The 13,188-nt window shown below is 44.1% G+C and overlaps 1 protein-coding gene across 1 annotated transcript; it reads left to right on the forward strand.

Moving 5' to 3' along the window:
* Positions 1 to 1,802: 1,802 nt before the first annotated feature.
* LOC119338392 lies at positions 1,803 to 2,832 on the forward strand. The gene has a single exon (XM_037610700.1). It carries the CDS (start codon positions 2,004 to 2,006, stop codon positions 2,610 to 2,612), a length of 609 nt encoding a protein of 202 aa, XP_037466597.1. The 5' UTR covers positions 1,803 to 2,003; the 3' UTR covers positions 2,613 to 2,832.
* The last annotated feature ends 10,356 nt before the right edge of the window (positions 2,833 to 13,188 follow it).

The raw sequence follows: 13,188 nt of genomic DNA on the forward strand, positions 1-13,188 counted from the left end.
AGTCCTACTCCTACTAGGAGGAGGACTCCTCCTCCTTGGCGCGCCCACAAGGGCCGGCCGGCCTCCCCCCTTGCTCATTTATATACGGGGGCAGGGGGCACCCTAGAACACACAAGTTGATCTACGTGATCGTTCCTTAACCGTGTGTGGTGCCCACCTCCATCATATTTCACCTCGGTCATATCGTCGCAGAGTTTAGGCGAAGCCCTGCGCCGGTAGAACATCATCATCGTCACCACGCCGTCGTGCTGACGGAACTCATCCCCGACACTTTGCTGGATCGGAGTCCGGGGATCGTCATCGAGCTGAATGTGTGCTGAACTCGGAGGTGCCGTACGTTCGGTACTTGGATCGGTCGGATCGTGAAGACGTACGACTACATCAACCGCGTTGTCATAACGCTTCCGCTTACGGTCTACGAGGGTACGTGGACAATACTCTCCCCTCTCGTTGCTATGCATCACCATGATCTTGCGTGTGCGTAGGAATTTTTTTGAAATTACTACGTTCCCCAACAAAACCCATATCATCCTGGATTAGCTCAACACCTGTGAGAGCGATGAGGCGGCTATTGCGAGTTTCGTCGTGGAGAATCTGCACCTGGTGCAGATGGATGAGGTTCTTTGCGCAGTGCAAAAAGACGAAGGATGAGGAGGACGAGGGTGGCGCCTCAAGGGCGATCAAGAAGGACAACACTCATGATGACATTGATTTGGTCGACCTTCTGCGCTCCAGTGATGAGGATGGCGAGTAGTTATCTAGTGTCTGTAGGAGTCAATCATACTACGTTTAAGTTTATATGTTTAAAACTTTTGAATGTTTGGATCAGAGTATGGAATGATCAAGTTTAACTTTGCATGTTTAAAACTTTGTATTTTGGACGTTTGAATTGAAGTATGCAATGAACAAGTTTTAGGTGCTCTATTTTACATCATTTGTTGGAGCAGTGGTGCCCTATAACTATTTTTGAGTGCCCTATCTTACATGATGTAAAGGTCGAATAGATTCCATTTTCAGAAACATATACTTTCTTTGAATATCTCGGGTTCAACTCTTCAACTTTTTTTTGAAACATGGTACAAACGCAAGCGCTCATACATACGCGCATACACTCATCCTATGAACACACACACGCACATCCTGCACCTATGAGCACTTTTGAGAGACTGAACCGGCGTATAATCTTGAGATTTTACGAAGTCATCATATGCGCCTTGTCGTTGACGGGAACGTCTCCTCGCACTAAAAGCGCATCGCACAGACATATATGCTTGCATTTATTTTCAGACCTTATAACGTTGGTGGAAGAGAAATATCCCTCGAGGTGATCATATATATATATATGTCCGTGCGTGCGTGTGTAACGTGCGTTCATCTGTTAGGCTATTAAACTATTGCCACAAACCTTGGCCGACAGGGCCAATATGGACTCGTCCGCAGCCGGCGCGTCATGATTTTGAGGGACAAGCCCTTCTGCGGCTGATCGCCACTGTACGTACTCGTAGCACCGTCCAACGCGCTAACTCGTTCACTGCATCATATTTCTGCGGTACCACGGACACGTAATGTGCGCGTATGGCATGCACACGAATTTGGACCGCCCTAAGTATTCGATCTGTGTACTATACTACGTAGGCACGCACTGATACTGAGACCAGCTAGCTCGCTTAATGTGATGTTTCCCCAACGATTTGTAGTTTCCCGCTAATTCAATTTGGTCTACTACTAGTGGAGCAACCGGTAGGTATACCCACTACAAATTCTTCTACGTCATCAGTGCAGTGACAGATATGTTTCTTTTTCTTAGCCAGCAAGGAAATATCTCATTATTTTTAAGACAGGCAGAAAAATATCTGATTTTTATCTATATATACTTGGCCGGGGGGCTAGACCGATAGACAGTATCCTTATCCTTGCTCCAGAGCCCAGACAGTAGAGGCATCCAGTGCACCTGAACCACTAGCTAGCTAGCTACATCGGCAAGTCGGCAAAGCTCGTGATCAATGGGGGTCAAGCTCACGCTCCCGCCGGCGGCACTGATCTCCCAGGTGGCCAAGCTGGGATCCCTCCTTGTCCTCCTCCTCCTCGCGCTGCTGCTGCCCGTCTTCCTCAGGGTCGCCTACGGCTACCTTCTCTTCAACGGCATCGTCCTCGCGCTCGGCATCCAGGCCTTCGTCGGCAGCGGCGGCGCTTCCATCGCCGACGACGAAGACTGGCACGGGTCTTCGAGTGCCGGTCAGGCCGTCGAGGCCTCACCGTTCCAGAGGGCTGGAGCTGAATCAGTCCGTCCCGACGACCGGACGGCGGTTGTGGGTGATCGTGTCGTGGTGCCTGCCTTTGTGGCAAGTAATATAATCGAGCTGAAGACGAAGACCAAGGAGGTGGTGCTGAAGGTGCTGAAGAAGTGCCCATCGACTGCAAGCATCTTCTTCCTCAGCGCGCTGAACGGCAGCCAACAAGCCGGCGGAGAGGAAAAGGCACCGCAAGAGGAGGAGGAAGAGTGCGACGTCGACATGGACGGCGACGTGAGGATGAGTCGGGAGGAGCTATTTGCCAACACGGAGCGGTTCATCGGCAACTTCCGCAAAGAGCTCAGCATGCAGAGACAGTAGCACTACTCCAAGCTAGCATAGATATTTTTTCTTAGCTTTTCTTCTTTTTTTCTTCTTTAGTCTTTGCGCCAAAATATATAGGGGCACCCAAATAGGAGTGTGTTTAGTTGGACACGTACGTCCTTAGCGAGCCCACGTCTGTAACCCTGTCCATCGATTTAGGATTTTCGGTGTGTTTAGGTTTTCGAAATTGGCATGAGCTTATCATTCGATCATTCAATATGAGTGATGATCTATTTCAAAAACAATGGAATTGACATGATCTCAACTGTTTCCAGCCTCTCAATTATGTCCGGCAATCTAGAAGCACTCCCGGTGACGTACATGGAGCGCCAGCCAAGGTGCACCGGCAGGCCGGCCAAGGCGGCGAAGTTAGTTGGACGTGTTGCCGAGAAGGATATGCCAACGTTGATAAATATCCGGCCAAAGCATAATATCCAGGGACGTTAAAACTCCACCACAAGTCAAATCAAGTCCTGTCCACGAAACCCACCATGGACGTACGTGGAGCAACCACGACGGCACGCTCCGCGTGGACGGCGGTGGGATCTTGGCGTTGTACACCGGCACGACGACGGCGGCGAACCCCATGCCGATGTGTGTTAGTATAGATAGAGGACTCTGTTTAATTTAGGTTTTCGTAATTACCATCATCTTCCTTCTTTCAAATAAAAATTAACATCATCTTTATTACTATTAGTCTCTCAATTATGTCCTGCAATTTCTGCAGAAACTGAGTGCTAGCTGTAGGCAAAGCCAACATGCGCGGCAGGGCCCAAGCTATTATAATTTGGATTTTTCTTCTTCACAGTGTAGAAATATTTTTCACATGGCGGAGAACAAGTTGCTGGAACTTTGAACTCAGATCTGTCGATCCATACAATGCAACCTTGTGGCAGAGACGGTGGCACCACGACAACCGGTGGCAAGGCCCCAACAAGAATGGCCCAGAGCCCGTGACAACGCGACATTGATGTCACCCATGGAAGGGGTCAGAGGCTTAACGGTTCAGGTGTGTGGTGGGGTTTTCGACACCAGGGAAGAAGGGAAGGTTGGGGGCTTTACAGGGCTGGCGGCGGACAGCAGGGAGGGGAGAGCGGGGTTGGCGGCCACGCGACCGATGATCCAAGGATGGCAGGCATCGGATGAGGAAGACGGTGGCAGAAGGAAGAAGAAGGCCATCCGTTGGATCCAGAATTTTTTTGAAACAGATCCCCCCGCCCCCCCCCCCTCACACCCGCCCCCTTTATAAATAAATGCGTAAATCAAAATGATGATGAAACTCTTATACAAGTAGATCTAAGAGAAAAAAAGAGAATTCGAGCTAGTAGCACAAGTGCTACTGGCCAACACCGAGCAAGAAAAAAGGAGGTGCCATGACTAGCATGAGAAAACCTAGCTAGACTACTGAACAAGACAGGGGCCAAGCTGCCAAGAGAAACCACCGGACCGTTGTACCGAACACACCGAGACACATCCGGTAAGGGTCGGCTCGCCGTTGAGCTAACCCCTCGTTCCAGGTCGTGGAGCGATGTTTCTGCCAAGAGGAAGCAAGGACCGAGAACAAAGACCAGGGGGCACATCTATAAGATAGGATAACACAAGGACCATCCCTCTCTAGAGTCGAAGATGCAACATGTCAGGGACAAGGAAAACTCGGAAGCGATGACTAGTTGGAACTGAAAGGGACCAGGGCTCCACGATGATGCCCTCAAGAGGGTGATGATGCCAAGCGCCGCCGCCTCCGAGCCTAAGATGACGAACTAGAGTTTTCACCATAGAGCCCTGGCACCGTGAGGCACAACAACGCCCCCCTAGAGGGAAGCGACACCTGCGGGAATTGTCGCCGCCATAGTGCGTTGCTTTTAATTGTTGAGATCCTCACATGTGCAACCGTGGAACAAGAGTTATCGACCCACTCCGGATGGGGGGATCACTGCCAAAACCGACAGGCCTCCAGATTCAGACCAGGGAGCTGTCACCACCGAAGCCAAGACGACACGAAGATCACCTTCTACCCTCTCCTCACTACCCACATAGCCAAGAGGAGGTGGCACCACTGCTACAACGCTGCGCGCCACAAAGGCCACCACACAGCCTCACCAACTAGGGCCGCCGCCCGTCATCTCTGGCCAACTCCCCTCCACCACTAAGACAAAATATCGCCACCAAGCAAGCACCTGACCACCGGTCACAGGGCCAGACCCCGACTAGATCTAGCCCAAAATACCAATGGCGCAACCAGGATTGGAGCTCAATTGCCGACAGTCAATAGGCCATGTACAGCCTGCCTTGCTACACCATGCCACAGAGACAACTGCAAACACACGTCGCGCTGCCAGGGAAGCAAGCCTCCTGAGGGCCAGCTTTGGCTGTCCGGATCCGACTGACGACGAACCACGAGGCCTGCTGCTCCTGCCCCGAGCCCCATTAGAGCTGCTGTCTTCAGCCGTCGGAGCTTCCCGCGCTACCTCCCCTACAACATCATCCCGCCGACCTTGCCATCGCGGCTATAGCTACCACCCGCGCCTCTGGACAGAGCAGTCCCCCGGACCGATGCTACGCACGGTGGCCAAAAGAGGAAAGGGAAATGAATCATCAAGTGGATCCCAATCCCCGCCGACCAGAGCAGGCCTAGCCCGCCCACCACAAAAATGCCATCCACCGCCGCCGACCAGGCCCATCTGTGTCAGGTGCAGCACCACCACCACGCCAGTGCTGCTAGGTCACACCCCGACCCCCTTGCCATGCGGCCGTCGAATAGGCTCACCCCACCCCCTCACCGGGCAGCCACCCCACGCCGCCAAGATCTCGAGCATGGGAGGGAGGGAGGAAGCCCTGCCACTGCCACGGCCGCATGCGCTTAGCCCAATGCTTGCCCTCTGGCGGCAGTGAGGAGAGGGGCATCTAAGAAAAGAGTTTGAGCGACCGCAGATGAGCAAGGTCTTCGTGACACGCATGGGGAGGGTCACCGGAGCATGTTTTTTTCATTCGGATAACTGAACCGACGCTGAGTTATTTTTTCTCACACTCCTGACATATTGTCTGCCCCAATATTTTTAGCTCTCAAGTAGTACAATGGAGTAAATGGACACGTATGTCATTTGGCGAAGTGGACATCCATATCCTCCAAGATCTGGCCCTTCGTTTACGGCAGCCGCATGTGCACGAACACGCACGCCGTCGCCGCCACGCCGACATAAAGGAAGAAGCACCCAGACATCATTATCCACCCGGCGAGTGATATATATGAACGACATTCTCACCACCCCGCATGTCAGCCAGTTAACCGTGATACGTCTCCAACGTATCTATAATTTTTTTATTGTTCCATGCTATTATATTATCTGGTTTGGATGTTTAATGGGCATTAATATGCTATTTTATATTATTTTTGGGACTAACCTATTAACCGAGGGCCCAGTGCCAATTTCTAAATTTTTTTTTCCTATTTTAGAGTTTTACAAAAAAGGAATACCAAACGGAGTCCAAACGTAATGAAACCTTTGCGATGATATTTCTTGGACCGAAAGCAAACCAGAAGACTTGGAGATGAAGTCGGAGACGCAACGAGGAAGCCACGAGGCGGGAGGGCACGCCCAGGGGGTTAGGCGCGCCCCCCACCCTCGTGGGCTCCTCGTGGCTCCCCTTACCTAGTTCCTTCGCCTATATATACTCTTATACCCTAAAAACATCAGGGAGAGCCACAAAACCACTTTTCCACCGCCGCAACCTTCTGTACCCGTGAAATCCCATCTTGGGGCCTTTTCCGGCGTCCTGTCGGAGGGGGATTCGATCACGGAGGGCTTCTAAATCAACACCATTACCTCTCCGATGAAGCATGAGTAGTTTACCACAGACCTTCGGGTCCATAGTTATTAGCTAGATAGCTTCTTCTCTCTCTTTGATTCTCAATGCCATGTTCTCCTTGATGTTCTTGGAGATCTATTCGATGTAATACTCTTTTGCGGTGTGTTTGCTGAGATCCGATGAATTGTGGATTTGTGAACAAGATTATCTGTGAATATTATTTGGTTCTTCTCTGAATTCTCATATGCATGATTAGATATCTTTGCAAGTCTCTTCGAATTATTTGTTTAGTTTGGCCTACTAGATTGATCTTTCTTGCAATAGGAGAAGTGCTTAGCTTTGGGTTCAATCTTTCCGTGTCCTTTCCCAGTGACAGTAGGGGCATAAAGGCATGTATTGTATTGTTGCCATCGAGGATAACAAGATGGGGTTTTCATCATATTGCTTGAGTTAATTCCTCAACATCATGTCATCTTACTTAATGCGTTACTCTGTTCTTTATGAACTTAATACTCTAGATGCATGCTGGATAGCGGTCGATGTGTGGAGTAATAGTAGTAGATGCAGGTAGGAGTCGGTCTACTTGACACGGACGTGATGCCTATGTTGATGATGTTAGATGTCATCATAATTATGCGCTTTTCTATCAATTGCTCGGCAGTAATTTGTTCACCCATCGTAATATATGCTATCTCAAGAGAAGCCACTAGTGAAACCTATGCCCCCCGGTCTCTTTTCCATATTATTAAATCTCGTTTTCATCTTGCTAGTTTCCGATGTACTATTTTGCAATATTTGCTTTCCAATCTATAAACCAAAAATACCAAAAATATTTACTTTACCATTTATCTATCTCTATTCGATCTCATTTTTACGAGTGACCGTGAATGGATTGACAACCCCTCTATCGCTTTGGTTGCAAGTTGTTGATTGTTTGTGTAGGTATTCGGTGACTGGTGCGTCGTCTCCTACTGGAATGATACCTTGGTTCTCAAAACTGAGGGAAATACTTACACTACTTTGCTGTACCACCCTTTCCTCTTCAAGGGAAAACCAACGCAAGCTCAAGAGGTTGCAAGAAGGATTTATGGCATCGTTGCCGGGGAGATCTACGCCAAGTCAAGCCATACCAAGTCCCCATCATAAACTCTTCTCCCTTGCATTACATTATTCTCCATTCGCCTCTCGTTTTCCTTTCCCTCACTTCTAAAACGATTTTCGAAAACATTTGCCTTTTCTTCACCCCTCTTCCATTCGTCTATTTTCCCTTGCTTCTTGTGTGCTTGTATGTTGGATTGATTGCTTGTCACGATGGCTCGAGATAATATTAAATTGTGTGACTTTTCCAACACCAACAACAATGATTTTATTAGCACTCCGATTGCTACTACTACTAATGCTGAATCTTGTGAAATTAATGCTGCTTTGTTGAATCTTGCTATGAAAGATCAATTTTCTGGCCTTCCTAGTGAAGATGCCGCATCCCATGTAAACAATTTCGTTTATTTGTGCGATATGCAAAAGAAGAAAGATGTGGATAGTGATATTGTTAAATTGAAGCTATTTCCGTTTTCATTTAGATATCGTGCTAAAACTTGGTTCTCATCTTTGCCTAAAAATAGTATTGATTCATGAAATAAGTGCAAAGATGCTTTTATCTCTAAGTATTTTCCTCCCACTAAGATCATCTCCCTTAGGAATGATATTATGACTTTTAAGCAACTTGATCATGAGCATGTTGCACAATTTTGGGAGAGGATGAAATTAATGATACATAATTGCCCTACACATGGTTTGAATTTGTGGATGATTATACAAAAATTTTATGCCAGATTGAATTTTGCTTCTTGAAATCTTTTAGATTCGACCGCGGGAGGCACTTTTATGGAAATCACTTTAGGAGAGGCTACTAAGCTACTAGATAATATTATGGTTAATTATTCTCAATGGCACACCGAGAGATCCACTAGTAAAAAAGTCCACTCGATTGAAGAGATTAATGTTTTGAGTGGAAAGATGAATGAACTTATGAAATTATTTCTAATAAAAGTGTTTGTTATGATCCTAATGATATGTATTTGTCCACTTTGATTGAGAATAACAATGAATCTATGGATGTGAATTTTGTTGGTAGGAACAATTTTGGTAACAACGCGTATAGAGGCAATTTTAATCCTAGGTCGTTCCCTAATAATTCCTCTAATAATTATGGTAATTCCTACAACAACTCTTATGGAAATTTTAATAAGATGCCCTCTGATTTTGAGAATAGTGTTAAAGAATTTATGAGTTCGCAAAAGAATTTCAATGCTTTGATTGAAGAAAAATTGCTTAAGATTGATGAGTTGGCTAGGAACATGGATAGAATTTCTCTTGATGTTGATTCTTTGAAACTTATATCTATCCCACCTAAGCATGATATCAATGAGTCTCTCAAGGCCATGATAATTTCCATTATTTAGTGCAAAGAAAGAACCACTAAGATACGTGCTAAAATATATTGGTTTGTAAAAGCGTGTTCTTCTAGTTTCCATGATAATAATGATGAAGATCTAAAAGTGATTAATGTGACTCCTATTAAATATTTGTTTTCCTATATGAATCTTGATAAAGATGGGACTGGAGATGAGTCAACTTTAGTTAAAAGGCATCCCAATGATTCAGAGTTTTAGATCTGGATGCAAAAATTAATAAAAGTGGGATTGAAGAGGTCAAGACTTTAAGTAGAAATGAACCCACTATTTTGGATTTTAAGGAATTTAATTATGATAATTGTTCTTTAATAGATTGTATTTCCTTGTTTCAATCCGTGTTAAATGCTCCTCATGCTTACAATCAAAACAAAGCTTTGACTAAACATATCGTTGATGCTATGATGCAATCTTTTGAAGAAAAGCTTGAACTAGAAGTTTCCATCCCTAGAAACATTATGATGAGTGGGACCTACTATTAAGATTAAGATTAAAGATTATGAATGATATGCTTTGCGTGATTTCTGTGCTAGTGTTTCCACGATTCCAAAAACTTTGTGTGATGTGCTAGGTTTCCATGAATTTGATGATTGTTCTTTAAATTTGCATCTTGCGGATTCCACCATTAAGAAACCTATGGGAAGGATCAATGATGTTCTTATTGTTGCAAATTGGAATTATGTGCCCGTAGATTTCATTGTTCTTGATATAGATTGCAATCCTGCATGTCCTATTATTCTTGGTAGACCTTTCCTTAGAACAATTGGTGCAATTATTGATATGAAGGAAGGAAACATTAGATTCCAATTTCCGTTAAGGAAGGGCATGGAACACTTTCCTAGGAAGAAAATTAAATTGCCTTATGAATCTATTATGAGAGCCACTTATGGATTGCATACCAAAGATGGCAATACCTAGATCTATTCTTGTTTTTATGCCTAGCTAGGGGCGTTAAACGATAGCGCTTGTTGGGAGGCAACCCAATTTTATTTTTGTTTTTGCTCCTGTTTAGTAATAAATAATTCATCTAGCCTCTGGTTAGATGTGGTTCTATGTTTTAATTAGTGTTTGTGCCAATTAGAACCTTTGGGAAGACTTGGCTGAAAGTTAATGCGATCTTGCTGTAAAAACCAGAAACTTTTGCACTCATGAGAATAGTTGTCTTTTTTACAGAAGAGTGATTGTAAGTTAATTCTTTTTGAAGAAGATTAATTGGAAAATTCCTCACGTCCACCAATTTATTTCAGAATTTTTGGAATTACATCATTATTATAGAGTTACAGATTACTATAGACTGTTCTGTTTTTGACAGATTCTGTTTTTCGCATGTTGTTTGCTTATTTTGATGAGTCTATGAGTAGTATCGGGGGGTATGAACCATAGAGAAGTTGGAATGCAGTAGATTTTACACATATTTAAATAAAGAATGAGTTCACAACAGTACCTTAAAGTGGTGATTTATTTTCTTATACTAACGGAGATCATGAGATTTTCTGTTGAGGTTTTGTGTTGAAGTTTTCAAGTTTTGGGTAAGGATTTGATGGACTTTGGAATAAGGAGTGGCAAGAGCCTAAGCTTGGGGATGCCCAAGGCACCCCAAGGTAAAATTCAAGGACAACCAAAAGCCTAAGCTTGGGGATGCCCCGGAAGGCATCCCCTCTTTCGTCTTCGTCTATCGGTAACTTTACTTGAGGCTATATTTTTATTCACCACATGATACGTGGTTTGCTTGGAGCGTCTTGTATGATTTGTGTCTTTGCTTTTTAGTTTACCACAATCATCCTTGCTGTACACACATTTTGGGAGAGACACGCATGAATCATGATTTGTTAGAATACTCTATGTGCTTCTCTTATATCTTTTGAGCTAGACAATATTGCTCTAGTGCTTCACTTATATCTTTTTAGAGCACGGCGGTAGTTTTATTTTATAGAAATTGTTGAAATCTCATGCTTCACTTATATTATTTTGAGAGTCTTTGAGAACAGCATGATAATTTTCTTTGGTTATAAAATAAGTCCTAATATGATGGGCAGCCAAGATGGGTATAATAAAACTTTTATATGAAGTGCATTGAATACTATGAGAAGTTTGATTCTTTATGATTGTTTTGAGATATGAAGATGGTGATATTAGAGTCATGCTAGTAGAGTAGTTGTGAATTTGAGAGATACTTGTGTTAAAGTTTGTGATTCCCGTAGCATTCACGTATGGTGAACCGTTATGTGATGAAGTTGGAGCATGATTTATTTATTTATTGTCTTCCTTATGAGTGGCGGTCGGGATCGCGTGATGGTTAACTCCTACCAACCCTTCCCCTAGGAGCATGTGTGTAGTACTTTGTTTTGATGACTTGTAGATTTTTACAGTAAGTATGTGAGTTCTTTATGACTAATGTTGAGTCCATGGATTACACGCACTCTCACCCTTCCACCATTGCTAGCCTCTCTTGTGTTGCGCAATTTTCGCCGATACCATACATCCACCATATACCTTCCTCAAAGCAGCCACCATACCTACCTATTATGGCATTTCCATAGCCATTCCGAGATATATTGCCATGCAACTTTCCACCGTTCCGTTTATTATGACACGCTTCACCATTGTCATATTGCTTTGCATGATCATGTAGTTGGCATCATATTTGTGGCAAAGCCACCATTCATAATTTTTTCATGCATGTCACTCTTGAATCATTGCACATCCCGATACACCGCCGGAGGCATTCACATAGAGTCATATTTTGTTCTAAGTATTGAGTTGTAATTCTTGAGTTCTAAGTAAATAAAGGCGTGATGATCTTCATTATTAGAGCATTGTCCCATGTGAGGAAAGGATGATGGAGACTATCATTCCCCCACAAGTTGGGATGAGACTCCAGACCCATAAAAAGAGGCCATAAAAAAAGAGAGAAGGCCCAAATAAAAAATGAGAGAAAAAGAGAGAAGGGGCAATGTTACTATCCTTTTTCCACACTTGTGCTTCAAAGTAGCACCATGATCTTCAGGATAGAGAGTCTCCTATGTTGTCACTTTCATATACTAGTGGGAATTTTCATTATAGAGCTTGGCTTGTATATTCCAATGATGGGCTTCCTCAAAATGCCCTAGGTCTTCTTGAGCAAGCAAGTTGGATGCACACCCACTTAGTTTCTTTTTGAGTTTTCATACACTTATAGCTCTAGTACATCCGTTGCATGGAAATCCCTACTCACTACATTGATATCTATTGATGGGCATCTCCATAGCCCGTTGATACGCCTAGTTGATGTGAGACTATCTTCTCCTTTTTGTCTTCTCCACAACCACCATTCTATTCCACCTATAGTGTTATGTCCATGGCTCACGCTCATGTATTGCATGAAGATTGAAAAAGTTTGAAAATACTAAAGTATGAAACAATTGCTTGGCTTAAACCGGGTTTGTGAATGATTTAAATATTTTGTGTGATGAAGATAGAGCATAGCCAGACTATACGATTTTTTAGGGATAGCTTTCTTTGGCCATGTTATTTTGAGAAGACATGATTACTTTGTTAGTATGCTTTAAGTATTATTGTTTTTATGTCAATATTAAACTTTTGTTTTGAATCTTTTGGATCTGAACATTCATGCCACAATAAAGAAAATTACATGGATAATATGTTAAGTAGCATTCCAGATCAAAAATTCTGTTTTTATCATTTACCTACTTGAGGACGAGCAGGAATTAAGCTTGGGGATGCTTGATATGTCTCCAAAGTATCTATAATTTTTTATTGTTCCATGCTATTATATTATCTGTTTTGGATGTTTAATGGGTATTAATGTGCTATTTTATATTATGTTTGGGACTAACCTATTAACCGAGGGCCTAGTACTAGTTTCTGTTTTTTTGCCTATTTTAGAGTTTTGCAGAAAAGGAATACCAAATGAAGTCCAAACGGAATAAACTTTCGCGATGATCTTTCTTGGACCGAAAGCAAACCAGAAGACTTGAAGATTAAGTCGGAGATGCAACGAGGAAACCACGAGGCAGGAGGGCGCGCCCAAGGGGGTAGGCACGGCCCCATCCCTGTGGGCCCCTCATAGCTCCCCTGACCTAGTTCCTTCGCCTATATATACTCTTATACCCTAAAAACATCAGGGAGAGCCACGAAACCACTTTTCCACCGCCGCAACCTTCTATAACCGTGAGATCCCATCTTGGGGCATTTTCCAATGTCCTACGAGGGATTCGATCACGGGGGGCTTCTACATCAACACCATTACCTCTTAGATGAAGCGTGAGTAGTTTACCACAGACCTTTGGGTCCAT

The sequence above is a fragment of the Triticum dicoccoides genome, chromosome 7B, assembly GCF_002162155.2.
Source record: "Triticum dicoccoides isolate Atlit2015 ecotype Zavitan chromosome 7B, WEW_v2.0, whole genome shotgun sequence".
Taxonomy (NCBI): domain Eukaryota; kingdom Viridiplantae; phylum Streptophyta; class Magnoliopsida; order Poales; family Poaceae; genus Triticum; species Triticum dicoccoides.